The sequence below is a fragment of the Miscanthus floridulus genome, chromosome 5 (assembly GCF_019320115.1).
Source record: "Miscanthus floridulus cultivar M001 chromosome 5, ASM1932011v1, whole genome shotgun sequence".
In the NCBI taxonomy this organism is placed as follows: domain Eukaryota; kingdom Viridiplantae; phylum Streptophyta; class Magnoliopsida; order Poales; family Poaceae; genus Miscanthus; species Miscanthus floridulus.
In genome coordinates, this window is record NC_089584.1 from 13,852,028 (window position 1) to 13,876,048 (window position 24,021).

Below are 24,021 nucleotides of genomic sequence, written 5' to 3' on the forward strand. Positions count from 1 at the left end.
GGCCTAATAAAACCTAATAAATGAGTTTTCTATGCTTGGTGATAAATTCTTGTATGAAATGATACGATGCAAGTTTGTTTAAATCACCTTTGTGAATATAGTCAAGATGGGTGATGTCAAACAACCTTGATTTGTGTGCTTAAACATCTCTAAATAGACTTGCGAACAAAAGTTATTTAGGGTTCATGTTGGAAAAATGTGGAGAAAATAATTAAAAATGTCAAAAACCCTAATTGGTGTTAATTGCTCAATAGCTTTTTGGAGGATAAATAAATAATTATTTTATATAGAAACTATAAAATATGTTTGTATAAGGAACCTAGTATAAGTTGTGTTCTTCATGGTAGAGTACTTGTTTGTGCCTAGTTTGATTGATTGATAGATTAATTAGTGCTTCAAAGTTTCAATAAAATGCTGATTCATTAAGAGAAACTTTTCGAAGTGTCGGAAGTCCACTGACATTGCAATCTTTGGCGTTTCTTATCTCCTAATCCATAGTGCTAATAGCCTTGGTCCGTTAAACAAAGTTGGAGTCCTTTGCATTGTGAAAATATTTTGTTCAAGCACCTAGGCCCGAATCTTTTTGGAATATGCTGATCTGGGGGTTCAAAGTGGGGCACATGGCCACTGCTGTCGCCACACCTTGCTCTGTCCTCGCCGCGCCTGTGCGTGCACAAGGGCACCCATGGCCGCCCATGCCGCGCTGCCCCTCCCCCACGCCACGCTGCCGTGCACGAGCGCCACTCCCGCGCGCCTACAAGGACGGCCGAGGGGCCTAGTCTCACGCGCATACCCTCTTCTCTCGCTCAGCTCCCTTCCCTGCTCCCTGCTCATAGAACGCAAGCACCACCATGGCCGAGCTCGGAGCTGAGCTCGAGCGCCGTCGTGCACTCGGTCACAGGCCGAGTTGATCTCGCCCCCACCTCTGCCTCGCTCCTCGCTGTGCCCCACGCATGCTTGCCGCAGCCCGCGTTGCCAGGAGCCGCCGCGGCCCCTGCTTGGGCCGCCGCCACGCTGCACGCACGCGGCCAAGCCTCGGCGCCCTACCCGGCGCGGGCGGTGCCTAGCCACGGGTGCTCCATGGACACCCAGTGCCGCGCAGACCATCCTCGCCGGCCGCCACGCCCCGCAGCACCACTGCCGCCTGCCGCTGGCCGCCGGCGTCCATGGCTGGACCGCCTCGGGCCGCCTCCAGCGAGACCGCAGACAGACCCAGGTCTCTATGGGGCCCACGCACCCCTCCACCCGGTCCATCGCCGCCGCCTAGCCCTCTGTGGCCAGAAGTCGGGTCGGCAAAGGCCGTCCTCTGCTCAGTGAAGATGAGGAAGAAGAAGAGAAGGACCTCACGCTTAAATAGAAGCTTTTCCAGTGTTCCCAATGTATATCTCGTGACTCACATGAATAGTATTATTAGAGTGCGGGTTGATTCAAGAAACGCTCAGGGCCTCGGTGAAAAGTGTTTGTCTTTTATGGTTTTTCTTTTTCTTTTTAGTATAATTCGGCTAAAAGTTTAAAAATTCATAGTAAATCATAGAAAAGTAGGTAAAAGGAAAATGAAGATGTGTTGGAATCCTTGTGGCTAGCTCTATGCAGTAGATGTATAATCTTGTATGTTTTAGTAGAAAAATATTGCTCTAAATTTTTTCCTATGCTTTTTAATGCTAAATTCATATATGTTGTTATATGAATCCAATTGCTGTAAAATTTTTATGGTAGGTTGTTGCATGTTTATGCTGTGGTAAAAAATTCTTGTCCAATGGGTGTTTAATTACTGAGTTATTGATTTATCATGTGTCGCGTGCTTTTATTACCATTAATTCTTAATTAAATGCTAGTAAATAATCTGATTATCCAGAAATTATAAAATTTATGCAGTAGTTGTGTTTATTTAAGATGTATCACCCATAAATTTTTCATGTCCAAAAGAGATGTTTGGTGTGCCACCTTTTTATTCCTTGGTTATAATCATTTAAGATTTTATATATGTTAGGTGTTTAGATTAGGGTTAATATACGTTTTCTATACTTGTTTTAAATGATGACTAGGCAAAGTATGTTTAGTAAGTAGAAGTGTGCTTGGCATGTTATGATAAGCTTTCACTTGTATGTTTAAAATGCAAATGGTTGTTTTGCTCACTTGTGTTAGGTTGATAATAGTAACTACCAAGTAAGTCGCTAGGAGAGGATGAGAGCCGAACCTCCAACATTTAGTTACCCTAGTTTATCCACGTCGATGTGTTGCTTGCCCTTTTTGTGTTGTACTCTCTGTGATATGCTTGTTTGACTTAAGCATGCATTGCATTCATGCATATCATTTAGGAACGGTGAAGAATTGATGGATCTTCTGAAGGATGTTGGTGTCTAACGGGAAGTTAGTGTAACGGTGACCAGCCTGAAGATGATGGCTGATCATGTTGAAGATGGAGCCAACTAACTTAGTGTGAATAAGTTACCTAGGCAAGCCCCGGTGCATAACCCCTATTTGTTAAGCACGTATTATTATGTTGTTGTGCATTAAGTTGCAGGAGTTGCTTGAAACCCACCTGCATAAGTATTCTATCATATGAGTCCTACTAGTATGATTGGAATCATGTAGTATGACATGCTATAGGACCTACGGTAGAAGTCGGGTGATGGACTGTCACTCGCGAGAGATAGGTCATGGCTATTCTGTTACTACTATCACATGGACTTGAGATGTTGGATAATAATTGGAGACCGGGCGGGATTATGGACTTTTGGTTTGGATGTGGTTAGTTATAGCAACAGAGCGAGGCTCTGGTTGCATTAGTCTCTCCTGTGTCGATTAAGGACCATACCGTTGGTAGTGTTGTGGCAAGTTTGAAGGTACCAAACACATAACAGGGGCTTAAGTTATGGTTGACCGTGAAGCTAAGTATTGTCTTACAACTAAGGTGCACAAAACGTTCACCGAAGTGTTTCTCTGGCCATTCTAGTGGTTATTTTGGGGACGGGGAATGTCCATGGTAAAACTTATGAGGGGGAAACCCGTCGTTGGTTCATAGGGCGGGCCTCATAGGGTGGGTTCCCCGAGGGTGGTCAGGTCATTTTGGGGCTTGGCTGTACGATGGGAACAACAACCTTGTACTTGCTCCTTCTAAAAGTACGGGCGTGTGTTTGGGATTGCCCACCTGGATGTACATCAATTGCAATCACCGCCCTCCTCGGATATGGATACCACTTGTTGTATCACTGCCATAGTAGTTAATGCAACTGGAACATAGAGATGATGATACGGTTATTGCTGGGTAATGAAATATGCTTTGATTGCTTACCACAAGCTTGAAAGTAGTTCAGGTGCTTGCCTAGAATGGTTAAGTAACAAACTTGATGTGACTGCTAAAACTTTGAATATAATTAAGGATGCACTATTAGTAATACTTCTCTACAAAACCACTAAATAGCTAGCCAAATAGCCCCCTGCATATCCTTAAGAGTCGAGAGACTACTTCCGCCTAGTCGGGTAAGTCTTGCGGAGTACATTGTGTACTCAGGGTTTTATTCCCCTATTGCAAGTAATAGGTGGATGGTGGAGCTAACTATTGCTATGTGTGGATATCTCCTGGTGGGCTTAGCGAGGCTTCCTCTACCGCTGCTATCGTAGCATCTTATTCTTAAATCTCTACTTCTACTTCAATATTCAAAACTATTAAAATTCCGCTGTGTTTGTATAAAATGACCTTTCTTTCACTATTTTTATGAAATCTATTTTGTAATAACTCTGATTTTATGTAACATTGTGATGTATGAAATGGTTAAAAATGTTGTAAGCTTTATTCACTTATTTATGATCCTGATGAAAACATGGTTATTCGAGTTCTCCCTTCAGGTGGGCTCGACAGACTACCGGGTTTAACTTGGACTCTTGTGTACTTAGTGTCAAATGGCTGACAAGTACATTTGGGATTATGTTAAATTGGGCGGTTCTGCCACATTGACACAAGTGACAAGAAGATGCACACATTAAGGAACAACAAGAAGAAGAGCTACCTGAACCGCAAGGTGGTGCATCATGTTCTTTCAGCTCTTGATCAAGTGAATCTTAGTGATGTGGACACGGACCGCGAGCATGATACTCCCCAAGGTAAGAAAAAATTAATTGGTTTATGTCTAATTGCAAGTAATAAAAGTTCCATCAACAGTGACATTGATAGCGACAGTGAAGGTAACGAATCAGAACCTTCTTATGATGATTTAGCTTGTGCTGTTGAAAAACTTGGTGCTTTAGTAGAGAAAAGAAATAAAAGGATTAAGAAACATGATGTTTTGATTGAGTCTTTACATGCTGAAATTGCAAGACTTAAAACATTGATTCCTGATGATGATTCTTGAAAATCTTGTGAATGTGTGTATGCTGAGCTTACTTCAATGAATGTGCATGCTTCTACTTTAGAGCAACTTGAGGCTAAAAAATACAAAAATGAGAAACATGTTTGTGTTGCTATGGAACCAACTTCTTGTGATAAATGTGAATTGCTTAAGTTGAAGTTGAAAGATGCTGATGTTAAAATAGCACAACTAAAAGATAATTTTTCTATTCATGAGGTTCTTTCATGCTCTAATTGTGGTAAAAAGGATAAATCTAAGAATGATTCATGTGAAAATTGTGCTACCCTTTTGAAACGTATTGATTACTTGCAAGGGAAGATGGGAACTAAAATTTTGAATCAAATTTTGGAACAAAAGACTAGCACACATAAAACTGGTTTATGTTTTGATCCTTATGCTCATTCTAAGACTCATGCACCAACTATTGTTAAACCTCTTGGTAGTGGAAAATTTGAGACAGCTATTGAACCTAAAAAGATCATTTTTAAATCTGCCGGTATTATGTCTTCTACTAGTCAAGTGAATGCAAATGTTGCTTCTACTTCCCAAGTTAAACATAAAGTTAAGTACGCTTGCACTCATTGTGGTAAAGATGGACATCTAGTAGATTTTTGCTTTAGACTATCTAAACAACAAAGGAAAGAAAGGGCTAAGGCTACGTCTAATTTTAGAAGAGCACAATTTGTTCCACGTGAGGTTGTGTCACCATTCTTTGTGCATAGGGTGAAGCAAACACCTTGTGTTGATACAAACACAAGTAAATCTAAATCTGAATTTTTCCATAAGAATACTTGTGTTATGCCTACACGTGCTTTTAGTCGTGTGTCGCAGTACTGGATTCCTAATAAATGTTTTATAACTAACCCCAGAACAGAGGCCTCGACATCTTGTAGTGCTATGTAGGTTTTTCATATGCAGGATGGAGAACATGAGTTTAATGGATCTTGGTCTTTTGCTTGATGTGATCAAGACGTGGATTGTTTTCTTCATTTTTGAGATGGCTTTTAAAGGATCATAAAAAACATTGTGAGCTATTCTACACTCATACCCTTACATTCAGATAAATATTTTTGTGGTATGAGTTGAGATGCTTGTTCATATACGAAGATGCACCCCCTAGCATGTTCGATGTTATATTATATATCATGCTTTACATGCTTTGATCATGATTCATGTTGTGCTTAATTGAGTATACCATGATAACTCAAACACATGTATCTCATCATGTCTCTCTTGATTTCATTGGTTATTCACTTGAGGGGGAGCATGTGGATTTTTGGTGAAAATTCTCTTTCTTTTGCTTATGGGGAGGACTTTGAATCGTTTTGGCTCTTTGAGACAATGGTTATTTTGAGGGGGAGCTTGTGTTTTAAAAAATACATTTTTCTTTGTTTTTTTGTGTGTGGTTCTTGTTTAAGAAAATCAGAAAACTTTGGAAAAGTAATGAGCATTATATTTGAGACAGATATGACATTTGAGGCCATGTTTATTCTACAAGACAATTGCAACTTCATATCTTGCATGTGCGGTGTAGTTTTTTCCTCATGACTATTTAAATGGAATGAGAACTTGAATTAAATCTTGTCATGGTTGAACTTTCTTGGTTTCTTTGATCTTGCTCTAAAAAATGCTGAATGAATATCAATGCTATATGCAAAAAGAATTATGTGAAAGATCAAGGAAATATGCATTATCGCACTTATTCTTCGCGCGACTGCTTATCATTGCACTTTGATATGAACTTGGAAGAAGTTGTGTATGACCAAAACCTTGTCCTTAAGCTTCTAATTGTCTAAAAGTGACATAGGCTTGGCTTGGTTGAAAAGTAAGGCTGATGGTGCATATAATTCCTTGCAATTTATATTTTGTTGCAATCATCAATAAATCAGCTTTTCAAGCACCAATGAAGTGCACAAAAATCAATGTTTTCAAGTATTAAGGTAGATGAGAAAGGGAGACCATGACATGTAATAAATCGTTAATAGTACTTGATTTTTAGTTGTGCTTAAATTACATTGTATATGTATGGATGTGAGGTGCAACTATTTTATAGCATGGCCTGCATGAGAATTTGTTCATATGTGAATTATTTATGTTGCTCATTATAAAAAATGATAAACTGAAAAGAACAACTTTTTGCTTTCTTTTGTGTTCTTGATGAATCCATTGTCAAAGGGGGACAGAGTTTTACACGTTGCATATTCACATGGGTGATTTTGTGAAATAAGAAAGGGGGAGAGTTGATTTATTTTTTTGGATCTTTTGAGATGATCTTTTGGTTTTCACTTTGCCTTCTATTAAAAGAACAATTTAACGGATGTGAATGCCAATGTTCATTATCTATATGGTGTTGCCAATGTTTTCATCAAGGGGGAGATTGTGACATCATGTGATGAAAATTTGGTTTGATATGAAATTGGCATTGCAAAGTGATTTGAATTATGGCATAGGGTGACATGCATGTGTTACTTACTTATGCTTGTTATAGCATGATGATTGGATACACTTGTGGTAGTGTAGTGGATTTGGTATTGTTGCATGACATGCTTGTGTGAGGTGTTGTGTGGATTGACTTGAGTCAAGTCGAGGACTTGGGCTCGGACGCAGTTTGCGTGTTTGTTCATATGCAGGTGTTGCTTGAGGCAAAACGTGGTCGATGATGGACTAGAACTAGGTTCAGGGAGGAACTGAGGTTTCGGGACTAAGTCTAGGGAGGAACTGAGGTCCTATTGGTCAAGGATGTCATGGGGGACGTTCGGGCTAGAGAACAATGTACGTGAAGACAAGACGATCACTCCGTGAGACATACACGGGAGATGTACGGGCTATGGCGTGATGATGATTGGCAGCTATGACACGTGGGCACAAGAGATGTGCATGCATACGTGAATAGCTGCAGATGTGCGAGATGGTGCATCGGCAAGGTGCAAGGTGCAAGGTGCTACACTTGCACGTGGTGCCGGTAGACGTGCAGGTGGGCACGTAGCTGGTTTGGACGGCCAGTTCGGATTGGATGCATGAGCAATGTACGGCTGTGACTTGGTCTGTTTGGGGATTAAACAAAGGGCCAAGTTGAGTGATATGGAGTGCATGAAGGAGGACATGTACACGTATCTGTTTGGAGTCCAGAACAGACTTGGTCAAGTGCGGTTTGGATTAGTAGGCATGCAAGGATGGAGCTGGACTTGGGTTCCTTTTGCTGAGCAAAAGGTTACACCTATAGGATAGGTTCTGTATTACAGGCCAATCCGACTCTACTAGTACCAATAGGCAACATAGGGGAGAAAAGCACTACACCACAAAATAGGAATCAACAAGAGAAAAACTTTGTTAGAAATTAGCCATTTCCTGATTGGTATCAGGGTTAGGAAGAATGGTTGGGATAACAAACAACCATGAGGTTTGTACTTTGGATACCCTTATAACCATCAAAGGTCGTTGAAGTGGCTAATTCCTCTAAATAGGAGGTGTTGAGAGCAAAGAAATTCTTGGAGCTATCGTTTTCCTCTAGCATTAATAGAATTCATTGGTGTTAAGAAAAACCTCTTGGGGGAAGGTTGGCTAGAGATTTCTTGGAAAAATACCAGCCCCCTTCGGTCCATAATGAGATGGGACAAATTCTATTTTTTATTCTATAGATTTTTCGCTTAGTACTATGTATAGAAGGGAGAAGCCGTATGAGATGAAAACCTCATGTACGGTTTTGGAACGGAGATTTTTTGAATAGAATGAACGACCGTAACGGATGTCGAACCCACCGTAGAAAACGAAAGCAGGTACGGTACTGTTATTGAAACTAGGCAGGAAACCAGATGCGCTGGGCCGAACCCAGACCTGGAACTAGGCAACCAAGCAAAGATAGGGTGGTCACAACCAGATGCTAGGATCACGATAAGATTAATCGAATCTTTGCAGATACTCCGTCAATCCCCGGAACTAGTCAAGATAGGGTTTAGAAAGATGGAAGCAATCAATAGAAGTAGTCTTTTCGTTCGGTTGTCAATCCGTTCATGTTTTCCACCTGCCGCCGAAGAACGAGATCAATGAAGGGCTCCATGGGTGGTCTTTCTCGTTGGCAAGGTTGTGCGAATTAGGAATAGGAAAGATAGCTGTTTAGCAATAACCCTCACTTCCGTCAATCGGCTACTGGTTCTCGGCTGCTACCATGCTACCTTTTTACAATCAATGAAATGGCGCTCACGAATAGATAGGAGTCCGTCCTTCGAAAAGAAGATGCTCGAGCGTCAGTTATCGTTCGTAACATGCCTACGTTAGTCACCAAAACAAAAGTAGGGGAGGTATGGTTACCGGAAGAAACCCTAAACTCGGAAAGATATGCTAACTGGGTTATTAGAAACAAGCAAGGACACATTGGGTTACCCGAACCCTTCAATCACTCATCCCTCCAGAGATGGACCACGAGGTGGTGGCAAAAAGGATAACCCTTTGACTAGGATTGATAGCGATTCTCATAATAAAGTCATATGCCTCGGACTAGGAAAGATAGTAGTTTAGGACCCAGAACCAGAACTAGAAAAGCATCTTCTTTTGGGCAGGATTCAGACAAGCAAGAGAGTATGTTAGATGGAAGAATCTCTTTCTCTTAGATGTATCACCCTGCACTTTGAACTTAAGGAAGGGAATGCAGATGATCAAGGATCTGGTTGTCATGATGAAAGTACCACAACTTCTCTTTTTCTTTTCAAAAGTCTCCGTCTTGTCTTTACTATTGCTATTGTATTACGAGTAGGACGGATGGGGGATTCTAATTGGATAGATCCACTCTCCGAAAGTAAGGATTAGAAAATCCGGATGTGATTAAAGCTTTCATTCACATTTGAACATGAAGATTCCTATGATACCTCATGCCCGCCCACTTCTCTTTATCTTTCTATTATTACCTAGCCTCTGGAGTCTAGAGAAAAATCTTCGTAGCCGACCCCCATTTGGTATTATTATTGGCATCTCTCCCTTCTTACTTCAATATGAATTTAGCCATCTGAACGAGCCTATAGGACTTTCACTACACCTTTCCTTATCGATTGGCTTCGTCTTCCGCTGCTTCCCACTCAGTCTTCTACTAAAAAGAGTGGTGACCCCATATAGACATTCCTTTAAGGGAGGCTGGCTCCATACAGGAATGGTTTCCCCTTCCACCGAACTCTCAGCGCTACTTTTTCCTAGTAAATAGATTCCTCTTATTGGCAACTAATCCAATCCATAACTAGTAGGGCTAACCGGAACTGAACTTAAATAGATTCCTCTTATTGGCGCCGCGCTCGTCCCGCTTGACCTTGTACACCCACTTTAGGCCGATCGGACGTCATCTTGGAGGTGGATCGACGAGCTCCCAAGTCTCATTTTCCTCGATCGCCTTCATCTCCTCCAGTATCGTTCGTCGCCGATCTACATCGCGCTCGGCCAACGTGAATGTGGATGGTCCCTCTGCACTAACGAGAAGCAGCTCTGGGTCATTAAGCAGCCGACCCGCCAGTCCTAAGGACCCTATGCCACCGATGATGTCGTCCAGCCTGCGGAACCGCACCTCCTCACCGTCGTGGAAAGCATCCACGAACTCTGTGATGTCGCTTGGAGGTGAGGCAAACTCGATCGGTGTCGATGGAGTCCCCTGTTTCACCGAAGTGGTCGGCACAGCACCTAGAGTGCTCAGCACCCTGGCTGTAGTGCTCGGCACTACTCCTAGACCACTCGTCACCACTCCTAGAGTGGCTGGCACACTGCAGAAGTGCTCGGCACCAGTCTTGGAGTGGTCGACACCACTGCAAGACCTCTCGGCTCCGTTATGGGAGCGTTCGGCACCTGTCCTAGAGTGGTCAGTACCACTGTAGGACCGCTCGACACCACTCCTAGAGTGCTCGGCACCCCTCTCGGAGTGCTTGGCACTGCCCTAGAAGTACTCGGCTCTATTGCTGGTGTGGTCAACACCTCCTCTCCAGCGTCTCTACCACCGTGGATGACCAAGTGCTCGACGATGAAGGTGCTGGTGAAGTCGCCAGCTTCCCCTATGCCCACACTATCCTAGTCCCAGGCCACCCTCTCGTCGAACATGACATCGCATGAGACAACCACGTCACCTCTGCATGGGTCATAAAGACGGTACGCCTTGGTACCTTCCTCGTAGCCGAGGAGCACCATCGGTGTGCTCCTGTCCTCTAGCTTGGTGAGGACCGGCTTCGTCTTCCTGATGTGGCCGATGTAGCCGAATGTCCGGAGGAAAGACACGCTCGGCTTGCTCCCATACCAAGCTTCAAACGGCGTCACGCCCTTCAGGGCCTTTGTGGGCACGCGGTTGAGGATGAACACCGTCGTGGTCACCGCCTCACCCCAGAACCTTGCCGGCATGCTCTTGGCCTTCATCATGGATCGAGCCATGTCGATCACCGTCTAGTTCCGCCGCTCCACCACACCATTCTGTTGTGGCGAGTACGGCGCGGTATGGTGTCACACCACACCCTGATCCGGCAGTACGCAGCGAACTCCACCGAAGTGAATTCGCCACCGCGATCAGTCCACAGCACGCGTAGCTTCTTGCCGCTCTTCGCCTCCGCGGGCGCCTTGAACTTCTTGATCGCCTTCGCCGCCTCATCCTTGCTTGTCAGAAGTTACAGCCACATATTGCGACTGCAATCATCCACGAGCAGTAGGAAGTACCACCGACCACCGTTTGTGGCTAGCGTGATTGGCACATAGAGATCACCGTGGACGAGCTCGAGAGCGTCCGCTGCGTGATACTTGACCATCTTTGGGAACGGTAGCCTCCTCTACTTCTTGGCCAGGCAGCTGTTACACAGCTCGCCTGCGTGCTTGATGTGGGGCAGCCCTCGGACCATCTTCTCTAGCCGACGGAGCGCGTCGAAGCTGAGATGGCCGAACCGGGCATGCCACAGCCATGGCTCCTCGGTGTGCCGTGCTGCCAGGCACACCGACTGCTCCACCTTCAAGTCGAGTAGGTACAGCCGGTTTTAGGACCTCTTCACCTTGGCAAGAAGGTGCTGCTCCTGGTCCCTGATCCTGAGGACGCCGTCCTTGATCAGTACCTCGCTGCCGCGCTCATCCAGCTAGCCAATGCTGATGATACTTGAACGCAGCTGCAGGATATAATATACATCCGTCAGCGCATGGTGCTCGCCGTTCTAGCACCGAAAGATGATGGTGTCGCGCCCTCAAATCGCCACCCTTGAGTCGTCACCGAACTTTACCGTGCCGGTCATGTTGCCGTCTAGCTCAAAGAAGGCTGCCTTGGAGCCCGTCATGTGGTTGCTGGCGCTGGAGTCTAGGTACCACCGTTGCTTCTATTCGTAGCCCACACGTCCGAGGTGGACTTGGGCGTGCGGTTCATCGAGGTTGACAGCCTTCAGAGCCTTGCCGTGCCCTTCCACCGCCATCACCTCTTCCTTCTCCTTCGCCTCAATGTCGTGCAGTGCACATAATGTCGTCATCAGGAGAGTGGCCTCATCAGCCTACGCTAAATGAGCCTCAGACTTCTTCTCCTACTTGCGATTGGGGCACTCCTTTGCCTAATGGCCCGTTTTTCCGCAGCGCCGGCAGGCGTTGGGGTCGACCTTCTTCTTCTTCTTCTTCTTCTTCTTCTTCTTCTTCTTCGAAGAAGCCTTGCCGCGGCGCTTGCCATCGCCACCACGGCTGGAGGAGGCTTCCCCGGACTTCTTCTCCTTCATCCAGGGAGCCCACTCCTCCTCTGTCAGCAGCAGCTTGCCACTGTCTGTCATTGCTGTGGCCTACTCCATACGCTCGTCCACTGCCCACAGACGGCCTATCATATCCTCAATGGTGAGGGTGGATAAGTCCAGCATCGTCTCTATGGAGAGAGTGATCTCAATGTACTTTAGTAGCACGGAGTGGAGGTGCTTGGAGATCGCCTCTTCTTCGTCGATGGTGACGCCGTGGCTCCTCAGCTTGCTGATGAGCGACTGTAGGCGGAGGGAGAAGTCCTCCACCGACTCACCATCCTTGAACTTGAGGTTGGCATACTCCTGCTTTAGCAGCTGGGCCGTCGCCTTCTTTGCGCGGTCGGAGCCAACGCGCATCGCTGCAATGGCCTCCCACGCCTTTTTAGCAGAGTTCTTCGCCCCCAACGGCTCTCTGTACTCCGCTGGCACAGTAGCGAGGATAGCCTACAACGCTGACATATCGTATTCTTCGTTGTCGGTGCCCTTGTCAATGGCATTCCAAAGCCATCGGGCTCTGAGCTTGACCTTCATGGTCACCGCACACTCGCCATAGTTGGTGCGAGTCAGCGTCGATCAACTGGTACTGCTGACCTCCCGCACCGTGCGCACGACGACCTCCTATCGTCACTGGGCGGCCACAGCAGCGCCACTGCTGTCGCCCATCTCCGAACCGTCCGTCATCGCCAACGGTTAGTCCGGCAATGGCGCTCGTACGGCTCCGATACCACTTGTTGGCCCCGGGATCTCCCATACGGGTGAGCCGACCGCTCACCTGTGTTGCCAACCACACACTATGGCTAGAGGTAGAAAAAAGAAGGGAGAACAGAACGCACAAGCACAGCACAAGCACCAGCGTTGGCCGGTGCTCTACAGAGGAGATGGCAAAACTGAATTCGCTCACTTTTCTGAGCTGCAGTCCTAGTACATAGACATGCTAGGCTGCCATGCTGTTACAGTGACTAGATGTGACGGCAGGGCTGACTTTGACGTCTGCCCCTGCTATGGCTACAGTACGGCACGGGAGCCTTTCGGTACCTATCCCTACCGCGGCTATAATGCAGCAGTAGGGAGCCCTTTTAGCGCCTGCCCCTATCGCGCGTTTAGAGATGAGAGAGCAGCGTATTACTTTACAGCACCACAGTCCATGTACAACCTTTCTTCGATGCGTGTGTCGTAGATTCAGGGGAACGTGTTCCGTGGAGACATTCCAGCCTACATTGGCAGGAGGTTCCCTAGCATACGATATCTTAACCTGGCAGCAAACCACTTTACCGGAGACATTCCTGCGTCGCTCTCTAATCTCACTACTCTCATATTCCTCGATCTCACAGATAATAGCCTCACCGGATATGTGCCTCCCACGCTAGGAAAGCTTCAGGCACTGGAATATGCAAACTTGGCTACCAACAGCCTGGAAGCAGATGACAGTAAAGGGTGGGAATTTGTCACCTCTTTGTCAAGCTGCAGCCAGCTCCTGCAATTGAGTATGTATAGCAACCGGCTCACCGGGCAGCTGCCAGATTCAATAGGGAATCTATCGGCAACCATGCAATTTCTCCGCTTTGACCAAAATGGAATTTCAGGAAGCATCCCCGCAGCCATCAGTAATTTGGCTAACCTCAATGTCTTCAGTGTGGTAGACACGTTCATATCTGGAGTCATTCCAGAGAGCATTGGCAAGTTGGCAAACTTGGTTAAGCTAGGTTTGTTCAACACTGATTTGTCAGGCAGAATACCTCCATCTATTGGAAATCTCTCAAAGTTAACTATCCTTGATGCATACCATGCAAACCTGGAGGGATCAATTCCAGCAACCATAGGGACAATGAAGAATCTGATATCCCTTGATCTGTCATACAACCGCCTCAACGGTTCGATTCCAATAGACATTTTCAAACTACCAGTAATCTCTATTTACATAAACCTATCACACAACTCGTTATCAGGAACCCTTTCTTCTCAAGTTGGCATCTTTGCAAATCTTAATAACCTAGTTCTGTCAGGAAACCAATTGTCGGGTGAAATACTCGATAGCATCGGGGATTGTGCCGTTCTGCAAGGGCTTTGGTTGGACCATAACTCATTTGTGGGGAGCATACCTCAATCTCTGAACAAAATAAAGGGCCTGAGTACACTTAATCTGTCCTTGAATAAACTGTACGGTGCTATTCCTGATGCCATTGGTGGTATACATAACCTTGGAGAACTGAATCTGGCATACAATAACTTGTCAGGCACAATCCCTACAAGTCTGCAGAATTTGATTTTGTTGTCAGAATTGGATCTGTCCTTCAACAATCTGCAAGGAGAAGTGCCAAAAGAGGGGATTTTCAGATATTTGACTAAATTTTCAATCACTGGAAATAATGAGCTTTGTGGTGGATTACCTCAACTTCATTTATATCCATGCCAAACAAGTTCTATAAAAAAGAACAGAAAATGGCACTTGAAGCATTATATAATACTAGCTCTGGCAACAACTGGTGCACTTGTGTTCTTAACTTTCATTATTGCAATCGTTCAGTTTATCAAAAAGAAGTCTAGAGGAAACCATAGCCCAATCCTATCACCAGTAATCGAGGAACAATATGAAAGAGTTTCTTATCACGCACTAGCTAATGGAACCAATGGATTTTCTGAGGCCAGTCTGCTTGGTAAAGGAAGCTTTGGGGAAGTCTATAAATGCACTTTTGCTGATGACGAAACTACTGCTGCTGTGAAAGTCTTCAACCTTCAGCAACCAGGATCTACTAGAACTTTTGTGACAGAATGTGAGGCACTGCGAAGGGTGCATCATCGTTGTCTTGTGAAAATCATCACATGCTGCTCAAGCATTAACCACCAAGGTCAAGAGTTCAAGGCACTAATTTTTTAGTTCATGTCAAATGGCAGCTTAAATGATTGGCTTCATCCAAAATCTGACATGCTCACTCCGAGGAATACTCTAAGCCGAGAACAAAGGCTAAACATTGCCACAAATATCATGGATGCTTTGGATTATCTTCATTATCACTGTGAGCCACCAATCGCTCACTGCGATCTCAAGCCAAGCAACATTCTTCTTGCAGAAGACATGAGTGCCCGAGTTGGAGACTTCGGCATATCGCGGATTCTTCTAGAAAGTGCAAGTAAAATCTTGCAAAATTCAAATAGCACAATTGGAATAAGAGGCTCCATTGGTTATGTTGCTCCAGGTAACTGAAATTCTTTTGTTGTTTCCTTGTAATTTTCTCCATGCTACAAATGAACTTTATGATCTGATATGTTTGCAAATTTTGTAGAGTATGGTGAAGGCTCTGCGGTCTCAACTACTGGTGATGTCTACAGCCTCGGCATATTATTGCTTGAGATGTTTACTGGAAGGAGCCCCACAGATGACATGTTCGGAGACACGTTGGATCTGCACAAGTACGCCGAGCGTGGGCTTAGCCAAAGGATCTTGGATATCGTAGATTCGACACTCTAGCTGCATTTAGAGTCAACGGATAGCATTATACGGAGCAGAGTTAAGGACTGCTTGGTTTCTGTTTTCAGACTTGCCATATCCTGCTCAAAGCAACATCCAAAGGAACGAACCCCGATGAGAGATGCAGTAGTAGAGATGCACGCAATCAGAGATTCATACCACATGTTTTCCTGCTAGCTTGAGAGCACATGAATTGCAGTCATTTGCAAGAGCAATGATCACATCTGGAGGTAGAACAGGATATGCTGCAGATGTGTAATATATTACCTGATATGAATAAAGCCATACATGCTCAGATCTGCACTTCTTTCCATTAGATTAGAGTGAAAACTAAAAGGCAACACTTATGCACAGTTTGCACATTTTTCAGTAGGGGCTTCTTGCACCTCCTGTTCTTTCAAAAAAAAAACAGTTTGCACATTTAGTCATGCAATGTTTGAAGCTCCACAGCAGTGGCATATAGCACAAATCAACCATAATTAGTGCAAAGATTTCCTATTTTGATGCACTACAGGAATTTCACAGTTGAAAACACTCAATGCATGTACGAGTCAGAGTTACCACGCACATAGCAATCATTTCACACATGAGCAATAACCAATCCTCTATTCACCACAATCATTAGTCCAACAGAAATAGCATACTGTCCCAGATTGATGGTCCAAAAGTCAACCAGGGACCTAACTACAGTCTACACACAAACCATCATCCATCAGTTTCCGTTTCCGTTCACTACTGCCATTTGTGCTATCAGATAGGAGTATAGTACAAGCTGAGGCACCACTGGAAACACCACCCTACTGCTAAAAGTACCGGAGGGAGGAAACAGGCAACTAAGAGGAATAGAGTACGCGAACATATGGAGGTGCGCTTGGAGATAGCGTGCTTTTGCGAGCTCTCCAGGAGCGGAGCGGACGCGACGGGATCCCGGCTGCCTCCTCCGCGAGCTTCCGGAAGACGTCGTCGATGAAGGACTGAAGTAGTTCTTGACGGATGGTGCCGTGGCGGCGACCGGCGAGGCGATGGGCTGGGAGATCTGGACTTGAGAGGAGATAGAATCCGGTAAAGGAAATACTGTAATATACATATGTGGGCTGCAATGATGGCATCCACAACACGACGAATGCGGGCCGAAAGGCCTCCAAAATTTTGGCTATCGTACGAAGCTGATTTACTTTTCTCAATTAGGAAATTAAACTTTTACGCCTTGTTCACTTGAACTTATCAGTTCTGCTTATTAACCATGGTACAATATCTTTTTATCACAACAAAATAGCACCCGTCAGCTTATCAGTCGCAGAAACCATTAGCCGAACAACACGTTCGATTTTTTTTTTCAACTTTTTAAAACCATTAAATTTACCTCTCGATGCAACTTTAAAAGTGGTCATGGGTGACATGGCGCTACATCAGTCGCCCTATGTGGCGAGACGTCAACTACGATGAAAATAAATCAAACTTCCACCGTAGTTCAAGGAGGTCAATTATACTTTATAAAAAAATTATAGAAACGATTTTACACAAACCTATTCAAATAATTTTCTTGAATAAGTATGTGTAACATTCTAAAATTTGCATGATTTCAAAATAGGAGAATTTGATTTATTATGCATTTTGTGAGCATTTAAATTTAGAAAAATAACAATTTTGTTAAAGTTAAAATCAAATATAAGGTCTAGCCACATGTTTATGCATTCATGCTGATGCATACTTAATTTTGTGATACTTGGGTTTGATCAAAATTTGCAAAAAATTTTTAAATTTGGTTTTAATTTGGATTTGAAAATGAAATTGAAAAAAAGAGAATTCTTCCTCTCCTTCTTCTGGCCCGCTCTAGTTTTTGTTTTCTCCGCCGCGGCCTAGTCCTTCATCCGCACGGCCTGCTTCCTCTCTCCCACAGCGGCCCAGCGTCGCCCGCGTCGTTTCCCTCTCTCTCCGCTTGGTCTCGCTGACCGGTGGGTCCCGCATGTCAGTGTTATCTTCAACTTGGAATCGTACCCACGTCGGACTCCGCCGCCTCGACTCCGCAGCTGTAGAGTCAAGATGGCGGACTAGAGGGGGGGTGAATAGTCCTTTCTAAATTTAATCGCGCCGGCTAACCGAAACAAATGCGGAATTAAAACAATCGGTCTAGCCAAGACTACACCCCTCTATCGAAGTTCATAAGTACTCTATAAAGATCCTAATTAGACAGCAAAGGTGCCGGGCTAGCTAGAGCTCACCTATCCAATTCTAGGAGCAAGGTCACACAAACCTATGCCACTAGTATTTTACACACCGGGAAACTCCTACACAATTCTAGTAAGCAAAAGCACAAAGCTCCTAAGCTCCCTAGCAATGATCAATAACAAGGCTACACAAGCCAAATTATAGAGCACAAATTACTTAGCTACACAAACTAAGCAATGTGACTAACAAGGTTACTCAAACTGAATTAGTCATGCAACAAAGCTACTTCTATGCTACACAAGCTAGAAGGTAACTAGTGAGCTACACAAGCTAACTAATTACAAGAGCAACTACACAAGCATAATGTAAATGAAGTAAATACAAGCTTGTGTAACAAGGATGCAAACCAACGGGAAGACAAGGATGACAAGGTGATTTTTATCCTGAGGTTCACGTGCTTGCCAACACGCTAGTCCCCATTGAGACAAGCTCTAAGGTTGCCGCCGGTCCTCTTACTAGTGGTGACCCACAAGTCACACTCTCCCACGTGGAGTGCTTACCACAAGCTCTAGCACTTGACCCGACTAGACCACTTGTCGCCCTTCGCGTCTCGCTCTACTAGAGTTGCTCTTCGCGGCTCCCACGGGGCAAGCACAATGCCACTCACAAAGCACTTCTCTAGAGCACCGCACAAGCTTCTTGTGGGCTTCGACGGAAACCACCACCAAGCCATCTAAGAGGTGGCAACCTCCAAGAGTAACAAGCACCACCGGCTTGCAAGACGACCACCTAGTGCCACTCGATGCAACCTAACGATGCAATCGCACTAGAATCGCTCACTCACTCGATCGGATGAACACTATCAAGCATGTGTGAGATGGAGGGCTCCTAAGCACTCTCAAGCATGGACACAAAGTCCCCCAAGGTGCTCAATCACAACCATGGCCGAGACCACCTTCTATTTATAGCCCCACGGGCTAAATTGGCCGTTACCCCTTCACTAGGCATTTTTCGGGACGACCGGACGCGCAGGTATTGTGCACCGGACGCGTCCGGTCGCTGCGTCCGATCACTGCTTGACCGCCATGTGTCCCATTCAAACCAAATAGCCGTTGCTGCCCAACTGCGATCGGACACGTCCGGTGTGACCGACTAGACGCAGGAGGGGCTACGTTCGGTCGAGTCTAGAGGGCTCCGAGAGCCGCTCAACTACGACCGGACCGGACCAGACGTGGGAGATGCAGTGTCCGGTCGAGTTCAGAGAGCTCCTAGAGCCGCTTTGGGCCGACCGGATGCTCCTAGTGTCCGATGAATTATTTTGCTGAAAACCCGAGACTTGCTGGTTCATACCGGACGCGTTCGGTGTGGCAACCGGACGCGTCCGGTCGCTCTCTGCAATCCTGTATCAGGCTATATCACTTTGACCTGACGCTGAATAGTAACTCTTTAGTGTCTAATCACTCCACTGAGCTAGAGTCCGATCACATCGGCAGCTCTGCCTGCGCCTGGCCAGAATATCGGACGCGTTCGGTATAGATATCGGACGCGTTCGGTCACGTCGGGAAGATACCGGACGCGTCCGGTCCTCATGTCGGACGCGTCCAGTCACCCCGTGACCAGCGCATTCAACTCCTTTTCTTCATCAACTTCTTCTCCTTTGCAAATATGTCAACACCACCATGTGTATGTGTGTTAGCATTTTCACAATTATTTTCTAAAGGATTAGCCACTCAACTTGCCACGCCACTCGATCCTAGCGACGATGCAAAGTTAGATCACTCGAGTGGCACTAGATGACCGATATGCAAACAAGTTTGCCCCTCTTGATAGTATGGCCATCTATCCTAAACCCGGTTGTCGGCGCAAAAACATATCGATGCGCCGAGGCACACAGCAAGCTAGAAGGATCTGCTTGACGGAGCAAGGCTGGAGATCTGCTTGGCTTCAACACAGGACCAGTCGACCCTACGAATTCCTCCCAAGGCTCGCCAGTCAATTTGACCTACAATTGACAAGGAGAGAAAGTTTATCAGTAATTTAATGTGGAACATGCCGATTTTTGCCTAGACAGTTCCAAGTATGCCGCTTTGGGAGCCGCCAGTGTTGGCCCACTAGATCACGGAGATATCCGACCACTCACTAATGATGCCAAGCACGCACTAGTGATGTCGACCATGAACTATCGTTATTCTACCTCTAGTCATAGTGTGTGGTCAGACAACGTTAGTCGTGGTCGGCAATGCTGGTGAGTGCCCAGTGATTCAGTGGGCTAACAGCCAGACGGGAAAATCGATCGAATAGCCGATACGAGAAGAAAATCGACTGTTAAAGACTGTAACACTTTGCGGGTTGTGATTGATTTTATGATGACGAGTATAATGCACACAAATGTAAGTAAAATCATCAGCTAGGCAAAATATAACCAGTATGAAGCATTGAGCCTATCAGTTTAATCGAGAAAGGATATAATATGCGAACAAATGGACTGTCTAGTACGAACAGGTCTACAAGCGCTCTGAATCTAATCTGCTGTCATCAATAGTGAGGTTTGACCGGATCGATGTAGCTATGATGATAACAACAAACTAAAGCCAAAGAATTCGTAAAACCATACATACCTTGACAGGTTTTCTGAAAGACATGCTATATCTGTGAAAGCGCAGACGAATCGGCTAAAGAGCCGATTCAGGTCGAAAAAGGATTATAGCATGTGAACAATCGACTATTCAACACGAGTCGATCTATCAACTCCTCAAATCTAACATATCATCATTAACAGTGGGGTTCGACTGGATCGATGATAGCCATAATAAAGATAACAGATTCAATCTTTAAAGAAAACAGATCTACTCATATTTAACAGGATCATGAAAACACACTATGAGCGTTAAAGTGCGGACGATCGGCTATTTAGCCGATGCAGGCATAGCAAACAGCTAGGGTCATGCTTGGTCGAAAGCAAATCTACCAGCCAACGTCCTTCGATCTAAAGTACTAATAGTGGGGGTCGACCGGATCGATACATCCATAATAGCGAGCTATAGACCAAATTCAATTAGCTAGTAAACCTCCTTAAGATAAAACATGCCTTGACCGCGTACTATGCATGATCAAGATCGAAGTAGGACAGCGGATGAAACGTAATCCGTCGTTTAGAATAAGAACCATCGCAATATGGCAAAATAAATGAATGACTAAAAGGATACGAGGCCGATCTAGTTCGATCTTGATCGGACAGGTTGATGTTGTTGAAAAAAACTATTGACAGCAAAAATATCAGCAAGATCGGTAACTTAATGAATCTACCCGAAGGACGTCACCCTTAGGTAGAGCCGATAGCTTGACCTTAATCTAATTCGAGCAGTGGAGGTCGACCGATCGATGCAGCCGTACTTGAACTAGACAAGGGTCGATAACTAGCTTATACTAGAGCTCGCAGTGGAGGTCGAACTTAACCGATGCAGCCGTACAAACCAAAGTATAAGCCATGACGGTACTTACAGACAAGCCGGAGGTCGGCCGGACCGATGTAGCCCTACTTGTTGAAGAACTCGCCGAGATCTACTCTACTCCTACTCCTAAGGGTTGGCACGGAGCTGAAAAAAAGTAACTTGTATTGATTGATTGGATGTCTATTACAATGGTCGAAGGTTTATATTTATACCCCGGGTGGATAAGAGTCCTGAAGGGACTTGTCTAACAAGATATATCTAAAACAAAGGAAAATATTTAAGATATAATGACTCTATTTCCCTTTTTGTAGAGTTCTTGCTAATAAAGTTTTCTTTGGCCGACGTGTCTTCTCTTGTTTAATTCAACCGGCAAAGATCCTCTATGCAAACACCTTGCCGAGCATGTATATGAATATGAAACCTAGCCGGCCATGTACATGCACATACATGATATACGTGTCCTTGTTCGTTAAGCAAACGGGACATAATATTTCCAAATCTTCCACAGTATATTTCTTGATTTTCTCTCCCAGGCAAATAAGTTGCACGTAAGATTATTCTCCTTGTACTTGCCTTCCATCTGCTTCCATATTCCTTTAACATCTGATCTTGCATGCACGTGATTTGTATACGAATGTGACATCAAGCTAGCCAATATATACACATACACGTATATGATAGTGTCTTGGCTTGCTTTATTGTTGATATGCACCTAGACGCTATGTTTATCCCGGGCTTCCTTCAATCTTCTTTACGCACGTACAAGCCAACTCTCAATATGGCTGGCTTTCCTTTTCTTCATGCACGTACACCATCAAGATTTAGGTAATTAACGTGATATGCATGGAATTTGGAGACCTGTTCCCTTTTCAATTGATGAATATGCTGGACTCCTTCCTAGCCTGGCCTGTACGGAACCAATCCATTGCACAGCCTGGCATATCCCAAGTGCATGAAACCAGCAAGTATCCTACCTGGACTCCAACTCCATTGTCCATAACCGATGTCCTCCCATGTTTCAGAACCTCCAGCTACCAAGCAAGTCATACGTGATGCACCTCAAAATATATCAAAGAATATATTTGGGTCGATGAGAAACTCCCCGATGTCATGTATCTCCAAATATTTTAAAGAATATTCCTCGGCCGACTCGTAAATATACCTTGATTAGGAGATTTTTCTTAATTTCAACATCATCGGCCGATCTCTTCTTTTCCAGAGTAAGCTTACCAAATTTTGGTGTCAACACCGGTCATCAACTTCTCTACACACCTATGACCGGTGAAATAAAATGCCCTAGGTTATATCTTTGTCTTGCGCATTCCATTCCATTTCCTCCAATGTCGATGCAACACATGCACCAATACCTTCAGCTATGATATGATCAACTTCATACCATCATGTGATCATATTGTCTCATTGATCTTGACTTCACTTGCTTTTCACCGTTGCCTTCGTCCATCGGTGCCAAGTGTTGCTCAAGCTTCACCACCACGCGGTCCATTGCTCCAAAGCCTTCGACTTGCCCTTCACGCTTGCAACCGGTCCATCAAGCCAAGTCATGTTTTGATCTTCTCCACCTTGATCACATGACTCCATGTCATGTCTCATGTGCAACGAGCTCCTCCATCATCACATGTGTGAGCTTTGCAACATCTCCGAGCCATTTTCTTCTTCATGGTATATGTTGCTCACACACATGTACCTATGGACTAATCACCTGTGTATCTCACATAAACACAATTAGTCCACCTAGGTTGTCACTCAATTACCAAAACCACACAAGGACCTTGCAGCAGCCACCACGACTCCATTCGGCGTGTGCCCCAAGTCTTCCCCGGCCATAAATAGCAGCCACACCGTGCCACCTCCAACCAACCCTAGAGCAAGCTTTGTCTCATCCTGCATCGCTGCGCCGCCGCGAAACCCTAGTGCCGTAGTCGAGACGTCGCGCCGCCGTGCACCGCGCCGCCTTTGTTCGCTCCGCACCACGGTAAACTGCCTTAGTGAGTTCGCCGTTTCTTTCTCTTTCTCCCGGTGCCCGCGGTTCGTCCAATCATAGCTCATAGGTCATGTTCTACGTGCACTACCGTCTGCGGCCATGGCGCCACCATCGGAGCTCACCGTCGACCACGCCGGCGTCTCTCTCCCCCTCCTGTCTGATCTGCGTTGTCGATCTTAGATCCAACGGCCGATATCACGCCATACCGATTTGGCCGGCCATTTTGCAAAAGAGCCCTGCAATTTTCTAAGTTCAAACTCATGGTCCAAAGCGTATTCCTAGACTACATTTTCTTTTTCAGAAAACGTAGTTTCTTCGGTTAGATCTAAAATACGCTTTCATCTATTTACAGTTTTGCCACTAGTCTTATTTAGGCCATAAAATTTTTGTTTTCACTCTGATTTGATCCGTTCAAGTTGTGTTAGATTCGTAATTGCGTAATCTACATATTTGTACTACTGTTAGGTATGTTTTCCACTTTTAAAATTCGAGGTTAGATTTAATCTATTATTTTACTAAAGGAAATCTTGTTTAATTCATAACTTCTTCGTTTTAGCTCTAATTTTTGTGATCTTAGAGTCTGTGTGTTCGTAGCAAGACGTAGATTTGTTTTACAAACTTTTCATCTTGATTTTATGCTGAAACAGGTAATATGTGTAAGGGATAAGTTCATGGGGGGACCCCCGTGTAAACGTTTTTGTGTATTTATGAATACATCAGTTTCATTTTTGTGATGGAATCACTTCGTAAGGGGGAGCATGTCCCATCCGTTCTTTGTTTTTACCCTAGCATAGTTCTGTTTTTATCCTTTCTTCTTCGCACCTGCCCGTTTGACCCATAGGCTACAACCTTAAGAACCCGAGCGTGGCCCGCG

The 24,021-nt window shown here is 45.0% G+C and overlaps 1 protein-coding gene across 1 annotated transcript; it reads left to right on the top strand.

Annotated features, from left to right (window-relative positions):
* Positions 1-12,759: 12,759 nt before the first annotated feature.
* LOC136454263 (probable LRR receptor-like serine/threonine-protein kinase At3g47570) lies at positions 12,760-15,771 on the top strand. The gene is made up of 3 exons (XM_066454745.1): positions 12,760-12,768; positions 13,236-15,252; positions 15,340-15,771. Exons 1-2 carry the CDS (start codon positions 12,760-12,762, stop codon positions 14,931-14,933), a joined length of 1,707 nt encoding a protein of 568 aa, XP_066310842.1. The 3' UTR covers positions 14,934-15,252; positions 15,340-15,771.
* Positions 15,772-24,021: the final 8,250 nt, after the last annotated feature.